The sequence below is a fragment of the Bos grunniens genome, chromosome 10 (genome assembly GCF_055505025.1).
Source record: "Bos grunniens cultivar Pamir isolate PY7600 chromosome 10, Bosgru_T2T1.0, whole genome shotgun sequence".
Taxonomy (NCBI): Eukaryota; Metazoa; Chordata; class Mammalia; order Artiodactyla; family Bovidae; genus Bos; species Bos grunniens.
The window spans coordinates 67,121,988-67,136,526 of NC_141174.1; the positions used below are offsets into that span (position 1 = coordinate 67,121,988).

The following is a 14,539-nucleotide window of genomic DNA, read 5'->3' on the forward strand; positions in this document are numbered from 1 at the left end:
ACTAGTAGACACTATATAAAAGAACACAAGGTGTTTAAGAGAAGATGGCAACCACTCCAATAGCTGAGTGCTACTGCTTTCTCTTAATAACATCTCTGGAATGGAGAAAAAAGGAGGATGAATGGTTTGTAGATAGACCTGACTACCCTGGAAATATTTGGTAGGCAGAAGGCAGAAACCTAAAAATCACAGCCCTAGATATGGGAAAATGGCTAATATTTTTGTCTGTGGTGACCCCTCCTCTTATACTTAAAAGTTAATTCTTAAAGGGTTTGTACTAAAGCAGAGAGCATAACTTTAGTGGGAGAAATTTCCATCAGAAGAAACTTTACTAGGCTTCTATGACCTAAAGATGAATATTAAACAGTAATTGAAATGCTGGAAGTATTATTATTAAGTGTACTGTGTTTGATTTTTATAACTGCAATCCATGATTCTAGTGGTAGAAATGGCAGTCAGTCCTGAAGCAGATCTCGGTAAATTTGTTTGACTACATTCTTTAGGTAGTTGTCTTCCAGTGGCACTTTAGATAGAATGGCAGTGACTTCATCTTGGCTGGAAAGAACAAAAGGCTAATTAATTTTTCTGGAAACTTGTCTTCATTTCAATGAAATTCATATTTTTGAGTAGGGTTTCTCTATCTACTAGGAAGCACAAACAGGCATGTCTGGAAATAATTAGACTGTCCAATCTGAACTGAGATTCTAAAAATAAGGTCTAAGAACCAATTATGTATGTAATTGTGAGGTACTGTGACTTAGCTGCTTTCTCTCGCAATAAAAATCTAAACTATTGGTGTTTGCTGATGGATTTGGGGTGGGCATATTCTACACTCTATCACCTTGCAATCCGTCAGCAGTGTATACAAAAAGTCACAAAACATACAGTAGAAATGAAGTACTTTTAAGTCTGTTCCACAAACTGAGAAAAGCACTATGACTACACAGTTCTTAAAGTGATTACTCTGTTTTTAAGGCCATAAAAGTTGTTCAGATGTGATCTGGGCTAAACTTAAGCAGGATTTTTTTCTTTTTGATTCCTGTTTTACGAAGGAGTGACCATAAAATGGAGCAAATATAAAAAAATAGACCAATGGTCTCCAGTATTCACTGGAGATAGCAATGAAGGTCACTGACTTTAAAAGAACAAATTCTTCAAAATGAAATCAGAGAGAGAGGTGACTTCTGGCTTTCACTATGGTCTATCCATTTTCTGACCACTTTGAGAAATCTTTCAAAGGAAAGAACAAAGGTAAAAAAGTAGTTGGGAGCCCTTTCTTGCTTGCTTTTTACTCACCCAATGTTTCCAAGGTGATTTTGAATAGAGAAAGGTAATGGGACTGATGGGTAGTGGGCTGAGAGAGACAAAGTTATCTCAAACTTTGCAAATGCTGCTGAGCTGGAGAATAAAAGCTTCAGTCTGTAAAAGACAAGGTCCTCAATTAAAAATACAAAACAAAAATAGAATGAAACACAAATACATTTTCTTTTTATACTGAAACTATGGTATACATCATTGCTTACCAAAAGAACAGAGGGTAAAACATCTGGAACAAAGCATGCTTATGGTTGTATTTTCATCATTAGTCATCAAACTATTAATTATTTTAATAAGTTTTCGACTAACTACTTACTGTCATGGGTTGTGTCCCCTAAAATTCATGTATTAAAGCCCTAACCCCTAGTACAACAGAATGTGACCTAATTTGTAAAGAGGATCATTGAAGAATTAATTAGTTAAGATGAGATCATTTCAGAGTAGGGTAGGCCCCTAATCCAAAATAACTGGTGTCCTAACAAAGAGGGAACATTTGGACACAGACATACACACAGCAAGAATGTCATGTGAAGATAAAAGAAGCTACCGGGATTACATATTTACAAACAAGGAATGCCAAAAGACTGCCAGCAAATCACCAGAAATTAGGAGAGAGGCATGGAATAGATTCTCTTTCATAGCCATCAGAAGGAACTGATCCTGCTGACACTCTGACCTCAGACTTCCAGCCTCCAGAACTGTGAGACTATGAATTTCCATTGTGTAAGCCACCCAGTCTGTAGTACTCTGTCATGGCAGCTCTACAGAAACTAATACACTTACTCAGTATTATTCACATCTATGCTTATTAGGTTATAATTTGGTCCCCATCGCTTTAAAAACTCAATCTCCTCTCCAAGGAGTTTGCAATGGCTCACTACCAGTGAGATTTCTTGAAGCATCTGGGAAAAATAGAAAAAGAAAAGATGGAAGTATAAAAACATTTCAGGGTTTAGTGACTCTTTTATAAAGAATGGCCCGAAGTTAAACAGTTTAGTATATCTTTAGTATATTTATCATTTCAGGATTCACTATTACATATATACAATTTCAGTTCTGCTTTTTGGGACAGTTGACATGATTTCCTTTAAATATTTCAGTGGGAATTTACCTTGGGTACCTGATGTTGTGTTGTACATGTCTTCTTCCAGGATTCCTGTTGCTCAATGTACTGGAAAATAAGGTTATGAACTAAAAGGGAGGAAGGAGGAGCTTTATCCTCTGAGGAAGCAAAAAAAAAAAAAAGAAATCAAAAGCAGGCTATTACTTATCATTCATGTATTATATATACACACACACACACACACACACACACACACACATATACACACTAGAAATATTAACTAGAAATACCTTCAAACAACTAGGTATCTAACTATCATCTCCATTTTATTTTCAAACACATAAATCATCATATATAGTGAACATAAGTCACTGTGATATAAACTCAAGCCTTTATCACATACAGAATAAAACTGAGATAAATGTGTAGGTTTAAATGTAACATAACCCTGAGTTTAAATTCTGGCTTTCCTTACTACCTGAGTGATCCTAAGCACAAAATTGCTTTTGAGCTATAGTTCTCTAATCACAAAATGGAGAATAGTGTTGATGTGAGTAATACACATGTCTGATACAGAGTAAGTACCCATAATGGTAATTTTTAAATTATGGAAATAGCTATTACTCAAGATTTAGTAATAATTTTTTAAAATTTCTTTTAAAGCCCACACAATATTTAGAACAATTCTCAAGCAGTTTTTGGTCTAATACACATTTCTAATTACTATTGTTGTTTATATTTAATTTAGTATATAAAAGAGTTCTCAAGGAGCAATATACACTTATTAAATAATTTAATCAATATTAAATAAATTTCCAACAAAGTTTTGTTGGATTAAATGTTCTGAACTTACCATCTAACAGAGACTGAAAATTCAGATCAACAATCTTCCTATAAGCCTTGCCCAGGAAAGGGAGACCAACTAGGGAAAAACCAGCACAAAAACAGTATTTCTTTTTATCATCTGATTTAAAGCCACATACAACTCAGTACTTTAGAATCCTATTCTTTCTGGGTAGCAGGGTTTTTTCATAGACAGTTGAAGCTTTATCCCTGAATCATACTATTCTCTGTGTATGTAAAGTTTCCCCTGAGAACACTGAACTATATTAACTGGCAGGCCTTTAAGGAAATTTAAGGTGTGCAACATTTTTGTAAATTTATCAGGGCCTCCTCCTTTCAACACTAACGTCTGTGAAAAAAAAATATTCTTTTTAGGAATCATATAAAGATGACTACAACCTCCCCACACCTATTATCTTTGTACAAATACAGTGAAAACAATTTATGCTTTTAGCATCACAGTAATTTTAGCCACTCCAGTATTCTTGCCTGGGAAATCCCATAGACAGAGGAGTCTGGCGGGCTATAGTGAATAGGGTCACATAAGAGTTGGATGTGACTTAGTGACTAAATAACAGCAATGAATTTTAGGTAGCTAGGAGAGCTGATTGTTCTTCCATACACCAGAGTTATCTCTTGTCTCTAAGATTCTGATTCTTTTCACTCTATTGAATATTTTCTACGTGTTAGGCACTGAGGATATGCTAGTGAGACAAACAAACATGATCAACCTATGCTCTAAAGAATTACAGCTCAGGGGGACACACAGATAATTGCACTAATAAACACACCAAGAACTACAAACTGTAATAAACACAATTAAGAAAACTGCATGAAGCAATTAGAACATATACCAGGAGGGCAAATAGCAGAGGGAGTGAGTAAAAGAAGAGTCAAGGAAAACTTTCCTGAGAAAGTGATAATTTAGTTGAGCTCTTAAGGACTATTAGTAGACATTTACTTGGTGAAGAGGAGGTGCTATGGTCTGAAAATTCATAGGCTGAAAACCTAATGCCCCCTGTGATAGTTGTAGGAGGTGGGACCTTTGGGAGGTGCTTAGATCATAAGGATGGAGCCCTTATGAATGGGATTAGTGCTCTTAAAACAGAGACCTTGAAGAGCTAGCTAGTTATGTGAGGATACAATGGAGTCTGCAGCCTGGAAGAGGGCCCTTGCCTGACCATACTGGCATCCATATCTTGAGCTTCCAGCCTCCAGAACTGTGAGAAATAAATTTCTGTTGTTTATAAGCTACTTGGTGTATGGTATGTAAAATTTTATATTTTTAAATTTTCTCTAGTTGCAGCATGCAGGCCTCTCTTGTTGTGGAACATGGGTTCTAGAACGTGCCGGTGGCTCCATAGTTTCAGTGCATGGACTTAGCTGTCCCAAGACGTGTGGGATCTTAGTTCCCCATCCAGGGATTGAACCCATGTCCCTTGCACTGGAAGGCGGATTCTATACCACTGGACCACCAGGGAAGTCCCAGTTTATGGTATTTTTAAAATGGCAACCCAGAAGGACTAAGATAGGGCAAAAGTTTCCAGGCATAAGAAACATCAGGATGAATGTCCTGAGGTAGGATGGAATATGACTGAGCATGAATGACCATGATCTTTTAAAGAAATGAAAGAAATTCACTGTGGCCGATGTGCAGAGAACAGTGTCAGATGAGGCAGGAAAAGGAGGAAAAATTCAATTCATTCAAGGCTTTACAGGTTATAAGCATTTTGATCATCAGTTTAAGAGTAGGAGGTACATGATAAAATTTTCAACAATTACTACAGCTACAGGAAGGAGAAAGAAATAGAGGGGAAAAGAAAAAGTTCCAGAAAGACTATCTATATGTTATTGTACAGACTGAAGGTGTCTCTTGGCAGAAGAGACACAAAAAAGTAGAAGAATGTTAAATATGAATCAGTAAGTCATAATTTAGATATGCCAGGTAAAGAAGAAAGCGGTACAGAGTGATTCCTAACTTTTAATTTCGGACCTGAACAGAAGTTGATGCTATTCATTTAGAAAAGGAACTTTTTTATGGTGGCGGTGGTGGTGGGGGGGTTGTTCCACACGATTTACAGGATTTTAGTTTCTCAACCAGAGACTGAACCTGGGGCCATGGTAGTAAAAGCGCAAGTCCTAATCACTGAACAGACAAGGAGTTCCCAGGAACTGTTAAGGAGAATTGGGCTTGGACAAGGCTGAGAAATTATAAAGATTCAAAGTTTCAGTTTGGCCATGTTCACCCAGGGCTGGCCATGCTGAAGTTGTTTCAAGAGAAGAGACCTAAAGATACTGACAGGAGATTATAACAAAATAGCTAGGACTCTATCAACTTACCACCTAGTGATGTTTACCTATTTTGATAAACCTACCAATCAATATACAGAGAATTTCCAATTAGCTTTTTGGGTTAACTTATGTACATCAAAAACCCAGTCAAGAATCATCAGTATTAGAGCAAATACTCTATCACAACAGACAGACTGATGAAAAAAAAGAAATCAGACTAAATAGATGTGAAGAGCATGTTGATCCATTTTTCTGGATAGGCAAAAATTCTATTATCTAATGTAATTCAACAAAGGGCAACTTTTCACCAGCTGAAGGTTTTTACTTTTAATAAAATAAAATTCTATTATCACTAATTAAAGTGATTGCCTCTTTTAAGATTTTCAGCAGTACTTTCATCATGTCAATACATGTTAATATTACATTAAAACAAAGATATGAATCTTTAGTAAGTTTAAGCATACATTTATCTGCAGAGGAATTATCTTATTATTGCTACTTACCTACTGGCTCTCCAAAGGTAATGATGAGTTCTATTGTGTCATAAAGAAAGGTGAATACAGCTTGATCATCACTCCACTCAATGACATCCCATTCAGACAAGCTGAAGAAAGAGAAAAGACAAAAAAACATTTTTAAGATAAAAGAAGAGAGTTAACTTCTTCTACCACCTGAATAGTACCATCAGCAGCTACTGGAGTTTTCTACTGGCTTGGGAGACAGTCATTATTTTAATTCCAAGACTGTGAATGTACAAACTTATGCTTTTGAAAGAAATAAGAACTGACTCAATTTTGAGTTATATGTCAGAGAAAAGCCAAGTCTAGGCAATATAAAATATTAAATATTTTAACATTACAAATTTCATAGCTCTCCCACCTTGTATACTTTCAGCTTCAAAAATTATTCTTTTTGAGAATACATTGCATTATAGCTTAAAAACAGTGATACACATTACAAACACATGTCAACTGCACTAGTGGACTGAGACAACCACAAAGGTACAGGATAAAACACAAATTAATGCTACCTGTTTTCCCTTACCTCAACTCATCCAGTAGCTCTTCAGTTCTCTTTGTTTGTTTTTGCACAAAGTCTAATTGAGCAAGGATCTGCTCTTTCTGTATCTCCAGCTCTAAGAAATTTCTGCAAATCAAACAAGGTATTCACAGAAAGATAAGGTCACTGCTAGAGAATTCAGACATCATTAAAATAAAAGTTTATGACTAAAAGCCATGTGCTAAATGGCTCCCCCAGTGAGGTGAAAGACGTATATTTTTGCATTTTTAGGTTTTTTTAAAATAAACATTAAACTAGAAGTTTGGGTCTATTATTATTAAAATTTACATTCCCCCCTCCACCCCATCCCACCCTCCTAGGTTGCTAAAAAACACCGAGCTCCCTGTGTTATACAACACTTCCCATTACTGATCTATTTTACATGTGGTAATACATACGTTTCAATGCTAGTCTCACAATTCATCCTATCCTCTCTTTCTGCTATGTCTAAAGTCCGTTCTCTATGTCTATGTCTCTATTCCCGCACTACAAATAGGTTCGTCAGTACCATTTTTCTAGGTCCCATATACATGCATTAATATATGGTATTTGTTTTTCTCTTTCTGACTTAATTCACTCTTTCTAACAAGCTCTAGGTTCATCCACCACACTAGAATATGTATCCTTATGGCTGATTCACATTGTTGTATGGCAGAAGCTAACACGATATTGTAAAGCAATTATCCTCCAATTAAAAATAAATTAACAAAAACTAACCTCAAAAAAATTTAATTTTCATTTTGATGTTAAAAATATAAGCATAATATAGACGATAAGAATGCCCACCTTAAAAATTAAACATGCCATAATTTTGGTGCATGCATTTGGTTTTGTTTAGCTTATTAGAGCTAAACAGAATTTATATTTTGTTAGTCATTTTGCTAGCATCAATTTAATTTTAGCTAAATTATTATCACCTATCAAGTTAATGTTTCCAGTTGGAATTTTACTGGTTTTGTCATTATTTGTATTTGATTTCTTTGAGTCTTACAGTTAAATTAAGATCCAGAGTATAAGAAACACACCTCATTTTATATTTATTTACAGTTAAGTGTCATACAAAAGTAGTTTAATGCTAGATTTTCTTTAACAGGATCCTGATATTACACAAGCTTGAGAACTACTGCCTTGGATTAATGCTTTGTAAGCAATAAATGCTTAGAGAATACTGCTAAGATGGCCTCCAAGGTCAAGTTCAAAGTGGAGTAGAAGCCCTGGCTCAACCTTAGTCAATATTCATGTTCTCAATCTTGTCAGTTTCTGGAGGTAGGAAATCACTTAACCATGTAGAGGTTAGCATATTTTCTAACACTCAAACTGAAGGCTAACCTTTGAAGCTTTTCTTCCTCAGTTTTCAGCTGTTCCAGTTCTTTGAAAAGAAAAACAAAAACAAATCTATCAGAATGTACACATTAAAATACTGGTATACAAATCATCTGTTTTATTGAAAAGTCTATCTCATTAATCTCATTTAAATAAAAAACTCAGAACAGAGGATTTTTTTCCCCATTTACCTCCCTAATTAAATCAGTTACCTTTCTCTGCAGCTCTCACTTCAGAATTCAGTTCTTCCACAGGACTGTCTTTCTGTTCATCCTCCAAACTCTTAGTTTCTAAAGTAGACCATGGATTAAAATAACTCAGTCAAAAATAACTAAACAACCAGAGATGAAAAGAAGAGATGGTCCCAAAATGTCGTGTTAAGAATATTTCACAAGCATTTATGCTAACCCACCTTTTCCTTGACAAAAAAGCATTGAGATAAAATAATAATTTCGTAAGACTTGCTTCTAGTGGCAGATGGAAATTGTTCATATATAATTTGCATACATCAAAATTATTGTTAGGCAACCCCATGGACTAAGCAGGAACACATACACATATATAAATGCACACACACATATTTAAATTTATTTCTGATACTTTGGAATCATCCCTAAAAGCCTTCTCTCTCCCCACATCCAAATCAACTTTAGACTTTTACCTCAGAAATATTTTGTGAATCTACTTTTTTCCTTCACCACTACTAAGTTCCCTTTATATAAACTATTGTCCTTTATTAACCATACCATCCAATAACTGCTTAACTTCTTAATTTACAGCCAATGCTTAACACCCTTCAAATGGCTATTCACTGTTCTCAGAAAAAGTCAAAATTCCTTAAGAGGCCCTCCTTGACCTGGTCCCTAAAGCTGGCATCTCCAGCTTTATCTCAGACTATGTTCCCTTTTGTTCTCTCTATTCTAGCCACATTTGCCTTATTTCAGATCCTTTTACTTGGTATATTCTTTTCCATAGAAAGGCTTCTGCCTGTGTTATTCATATTGAGCAGTCTGCTTTTCCCTCCCTTCTCACTTTAGCCCCAACTTATTCTTCAGACCTTGGCTTAAATGCCACTTCCTCAAAGGGAAGCCTCTCCTGACCTGACAGATTTCTACTTCAGGAACTTACGGCACCCTGGAACCACTCTTCCACTATTTAATGCTTATAATCTTTCCTCAATATTGTAAAAGCAAATTGTCAAATCCAAACATATTTGAATGTGATCTCCTGTAATATGAAACTAAAATAGCATTGGAGCTCTGTATAGTAATGTAAAAACTTAAAGTATGGAAGCCTTTCTTAATATATGAATGTTTGAATTAAAAGATAGTAATGGGAGAATTGACAAAAAAAAAAAAAATACTCCACAAGGGCATAAAGTTTTGTTTTTAATCACTACAGTAGTCTTAGCACCAAGCACTATACAAAGCACATGACAGGTACTTCGTAATTTGCTCAAGGAATAATGAAGAAAGAAGACAGAAATAGAGAGCCATTCAGTGGCAACTAGAGAAAGAGTGTGATTGTTGGTACTTTTAAAGGTAAGAAGTGAATATATTCAGTGGAGGAGGCAGAGAGGTTGTAAATACAAGAGATAAGGGAAAGTCAGTGTGATAAGATTCCTGAGAAGACAAGAGAGGCTGCAATTCAAAGTTTAGGTGGAGAGATTGATCTTAGGGAAAAGAAAGGAAGGATGAAAGAATGGATACAGATATATAAAAGTTTGGTTTGTTTTGTAGCAGGAAGTTTAGAAATTCTGGCTTCTATTTTTTTTCATGAAGTGAAAAAGCAAGGTAATGAACAAAGGGGTGTGACAGTCTAAGATTATGGACTTCATATATTTATTACCAGTTCAATGCAGAAAATATGCACCAGGCACTTTTTCTGTGTAAAGCATAGTGCTAAGAATTTTGAAGGATATGAAGAAAAATAAAAGCTGATCTTTGTCCTCAATGGAGCTTACAAATTAGATAGGAAAGTAAACTATAAAGAAGTAACTATAATTACAATTAGATATGATAGGTACAATAAAATAGCCATAGCAGCTCAAGAGAGAGAACACTATCCCTTGGTAAAAAATAAAAGGAGAATGTATTAGGCAAACACAAAGTGGCAGAACTGCATAGAAATGACAAGATTTGGTTGGAATTTAGAATGTGTAAGGGAGTAATAGTAAAAATCATGTAAGAAGGGAATATCTGAAAACGATGGTTGAGAACGCTAAATGTCAAACTCAGGAGTTTGGACTTTATTTTGTAATACATGGAAAGCCAGAAGTTTCTCAGGGTAGGAACACAAAAAAGGTGGCAAGAATTCATGGAAGAACTATACAGAACAGATCTTCATGATCCAGACAACCACAATGGTGTGATCACTCACCTAGAGCCAGACACCCCGAGTCTGAAGTCAAGTGGGCCTAAGGAAGCATCACTACGAACAAAGCTAGTGGAGGTGGTAGAATTCCAGGTGAGCTATTTCAAGTCCTAGAAGATGATATTGTTAAAGTGCTGCACTCAATATGCCAGCAAATTTGGAAAATTCAGCAGTGGCCACAGGACTGGAAAAGGTCAGTTTTCATTCCAATCCCAAAGAAAGGCAATGTCACAGAATGTTTAAACTACGGCACAACTGCACTCATCTCACACACTAGCAAAGTAATGCTCAAAATTCTCCAAGTGAGGCTTCAACAGTATGTGAACGAGAACTTCCAGAAGTTCAAGCTGGATTTAGAAAAGGCAGAGGAACCAGAGATCAAATTGCCAACATCTGCTGGATCGTAGAAAAAGAGAGTTCCAGGAACTCTGCTTTATTGACTACACCAAAGCCTTTGACTGTGTGGATCACAACACACTGTGGAAAATCCTTAAAGAGATGGAAATACCAGACCACTTGACCTGCCTCCTGAGAAATCTGTAGGCAGGTCAAGAAGCAACAGTTAGAACTGGACATGGAACAACAGACTGGCTCCAAATTGAGAAAGGAGTACGTCAAGGCTGTATATTGTCACCCTACTTATTTAACTTATATGCAGAGTACATTATGCGAAATGCCGGGCTAGATGAAGCACAAGCTGGAATCAAGATTGCCAGGAAAAATATCAATAACCTCAGATATGCATATGATACCATCCTTATGGCAGAAATTGAAGAGGAACTGAGGAGCCTCTTGATGAAAGTGAAAGAGAAGAGTGAAAAAGCTGGCTTAGAACTCAATAGTCAGAAAATGAAGATCATGGCATCCAGTCCTATCATGGGTCCCCTCCAGTCCCATCACCTCATGGCAAATAGATGGGGAAACAATGGAAACAGTGACAGACTTTATTTTGAGGGCTCCAAAATCACTGCAGATGATGATTGCAGGCATGAAATTAAAATATGCTTGTTCCTTGGAAGAAAAGCTACAACTGACCTAGACAGCATATTAAAAATCAGAGACATTACTTTGCCAACAAAGATCCATCTAGTCAAAGCTATGGTTTTTCCAGTAGTCATGTGTGGATGGGAGAGCTGGACCATAAAGAAAACTGAGCACCAAAGAATTGATGCTTCTGAACTGTGGTGTTGGAGAAGACTCTTGAGAGTCCCTTGGATTGCAAGGAGATCCAACCAGTCAATCCTAAAGGAAATCAACCCTGAATATTCATTGGAAGGACTGATGCTGAAGCTCCAATACTTTGGATACCTGATTAGAACTGACACATTGGAAAAGACCCTGATGCTGGGAAAGACGGAAGGCAGGAGGAGAAGGGGACGACAGAGGAGATGTTTAGATGGCATCACCAACTCAATGGACATGAATTTGAGCAGGCTCCAGGAGCTGGGGATGGACAGGGAAGCCTGGTGTGCTGCAGTCCCTGGGTTGCAAAGAGTCGGACACGACAGTGACTGAACTGAACTGAACATAATGAATACTGTCCTTTATAATTATTAATCCTGCAGCAATGTACAGGTTGGACTGGAAAGAGAGAGAATGAAATTAAGAGTGTAGAAAGATTAGTTAGAAGATCTGAAATGGCACATGTCAGAATTAATGATAGTGTTAATGGGAATGGGGAAGAATACAGAAGATACTGAAGCGGATATAACAGGATTTGATAAAAGACAATAAAACTCAAAGACAATAAAAGTTATGAGCCTTTTACAATTTATAAGAATGGTGACACTTAATACAAATGAGAAGCATCATAGACAACAAATTTTCAGATATTATTTTGAAAATGGAAGACAATAACTTTCATTTTTTCACATAATGTTTAAGGTGCTTAAAGGACACTTTTGTTGAAAGGTTCAGCAAGAAGCTGGAAATGTTAAGTCTGGAACTCAAGAGAAGAGAAAGATGCCCTCATGCAAAATGATTACAAGTCACTTGAAGGCAAAAATCTGGGACATCCCGGGTGGTCCAGTGGATAAGACTCCAAGCTTCCAATGCATGGGGTTCAGGTTCCATCCCTGGTTGGGGAACCAAGATGCCACCTACTGTACCTAAGCCCACATGCCACAACTAGAGAAGCCTGCACACCACAGTGAAGACCCACAGCAGCCTAAATAAATAAACATTTAAAAATGGGCAAAAATCTGTGTATATATTTTTTCTGACACTAAGTGCAGTATCTGGCAGGTAGTAGGTGCTGAACAAATGCTGGATGAATTTAACTGAATTTGGGAATCATTCATATAAACATAATTGTTAAGGCAGATGAAAGTATTAGGGGAGAAAATATAGAAATGAATAGATGAATGCTACACAAGGGGTTAGTTAGAAAAGGGACAAGAGAGGAGCTAAAAGGAAGAGTCAGGAGAAAAGAACAGTATCAAGATAGAGCAATATCATAGAGTTCAGGGAGAAGAACGTTACAGGAAGAAAAGAATAATCAGCAGTGTCAAATACTGAAAGAGGTCTAGATGGCTAAGGACTGAGAGCGACCAAATTTGATGATTATGTGAAATTTTGCGATCTTTGAAAAAGCAGTTTCAAGACAAAACTAACAAGTTGGGATACTGAGAGACCAAACTGAAAGGATAAATAAGTTCATTTATTAAAAAGAAAAAAAACACAAGATTACGGTCTAGGTTATGAAGAGTTTTCCAAAGAGACTTATTATTTTGGGTATTTCTTGATTATGTTATGAATGACCACAGTAAAGGAGTTGCTCCAATTTAATGTCTCAAGCTGCTAACCAGGCTTCAGCATAGTGCTACTAGCAAAGTAGGGAAGGATTTAGATATAATTAAATTATCTTTTGGAAAAGTATTCAAGATATTTTACCTATTTCCACCTCGGTAAGATAGTTATCAATCTTCTTAAGTGTGTTGTCCATCTCATTTATCCTTTTATGAAGTTTCTCTCTCTCACTCTAAACACACAATATCATAGACTGTCAAGTTAAACCTCAAAACAAAACATTATAACATTATAAACAGTTCAAACTGCTAACATAACTGCTACATCTAATTTATGATCAAGCAAATCTTTTTGTTTGCTTGTTGTTATTTTTGTTTTGGCCCCGTGCAGTGGAAGTGCAGAGTCTTAACCACTGGATCACCAGGGAAGTCCCATGAACAGGCAAATCTAAAAGATCAAAACTTCTAGTCTTGTCTTAAAAAAAGTTTTTTAAGCATACATAACAGATTAATATTAATTCATATTTTATACTTTATTTTAGATTTCTATTAATATATATAACTTAGAGTTTATAAAAATGATCTATGGTCAAATAAATTTGGGAAACACTGTTCAAATAGAATTATAGCATTTTTTCTTTTTAGACCAAAAAAAAAAAAAAAAATTCTGACCTTAGACTTTAATATGTTAGCTATTATATTTCTCCAAAAGGGGGACACTGTATGTAACACTTTTCAGACTTATTTGCCAATGAAAATTTTTTTATGTAGGACCTTTCTTCAAGGATGATAATTTCGGAAAATCTATTTTTTTAAAATACACGCATACACATGCATAGCTGAGTATGGACTATGAGGAAGATAATACCAGAGCACAGATCTTCCTTAGCAAAGGAAGATCATAATTCTATATTGTTTTATTTCAATATATATAATTTGAGACGAGACATATGCCAGGATTTACTACTTTTGTTAAACTGAACCTCACTTCTTATGAGCAATTTTAAGTTTTTGCCCAACTCTCATTCACATGTCTCCTAAGGAACATTCTTCATATTCTACAATCACTATAAAGTAATTTTAATAGATCTTTCTAAGCTCTTAACAGTCTCAAATTACCTGAGCTGACTGCACCAGCTTGCTGTATAAAGCCACTTTTCCTTGGTGAGTGAAGACTTTAGTCATCTTGGTAAAACGTGATTTTATTTTGTTCAAGTAAATTCCAAAGGCCTTCAGCTGTAAAGTCAAAGATTACACTGCATTAAAACAAACGAGTTAGAAAAGGCAAAAGGTCTGGGAAGGCTGGTTCAGCTGCTATGTGCTAAGATTTGCCCATCCTAGACTATGATTCCTAAGGCTTCTTATTTGCAAATTTAATTTCTCTTAATAGCTTAAGTCCAGAACCAAAGATTTCAACTTTGATTCCAGTTGAATAATTCCAGTACAAAATTAATTTATATTACAAATTAGAAAATGACAGGTTCTTAGTTAATAAAACTTCAATCAGGGCAAATATAAAATG

General features: G+C 35.8%; 1 protein-coding gene across 1 annotated transcript in view; it reads right to left on the reverse strand.

The window, feature by feature from the left end:
* Window positions 1-310: 310 nt before the first annotated feature.
* KNL1 (kinetochore scaffold 1) overlaps window positions 311-14,539 on the reverse strand; it is a 63,722-nt gene continuing 49,493 nt past the window's right edge. The window contains 12 exon segments of the mRNA XM_086321863.1: window positions 311-457; window positions 459-555; window positions 1,297-1,419; window positions 2,101-2,219; window positions 2,429-2,538; window positions 3,234-3,302; window positions 6,019-6,119; window positions 6,560-6,661; window positions 7,904-7,943; window positions 8,110-8,187; window positions 13,163-13,250; window positions 14,137-14,253. Of these exon segments, the coding sequence (XP_086177989.1) occupies window positions 437-457; window positions 459-555; window positions 1,297-1,419; window positions 2,101-2,219; window positions 2,429-2,538; window positions 3,234-3,302; window positions 6,019-6,119; window positions 6,560-6,661; window positions 7,904-7,943; window positions 8,110-8,187; window positions 13,163-13,250; window positions 14,137-14,253 (1,065 nt within the window). The 3' untranslated portion in view covers window positions 311-436.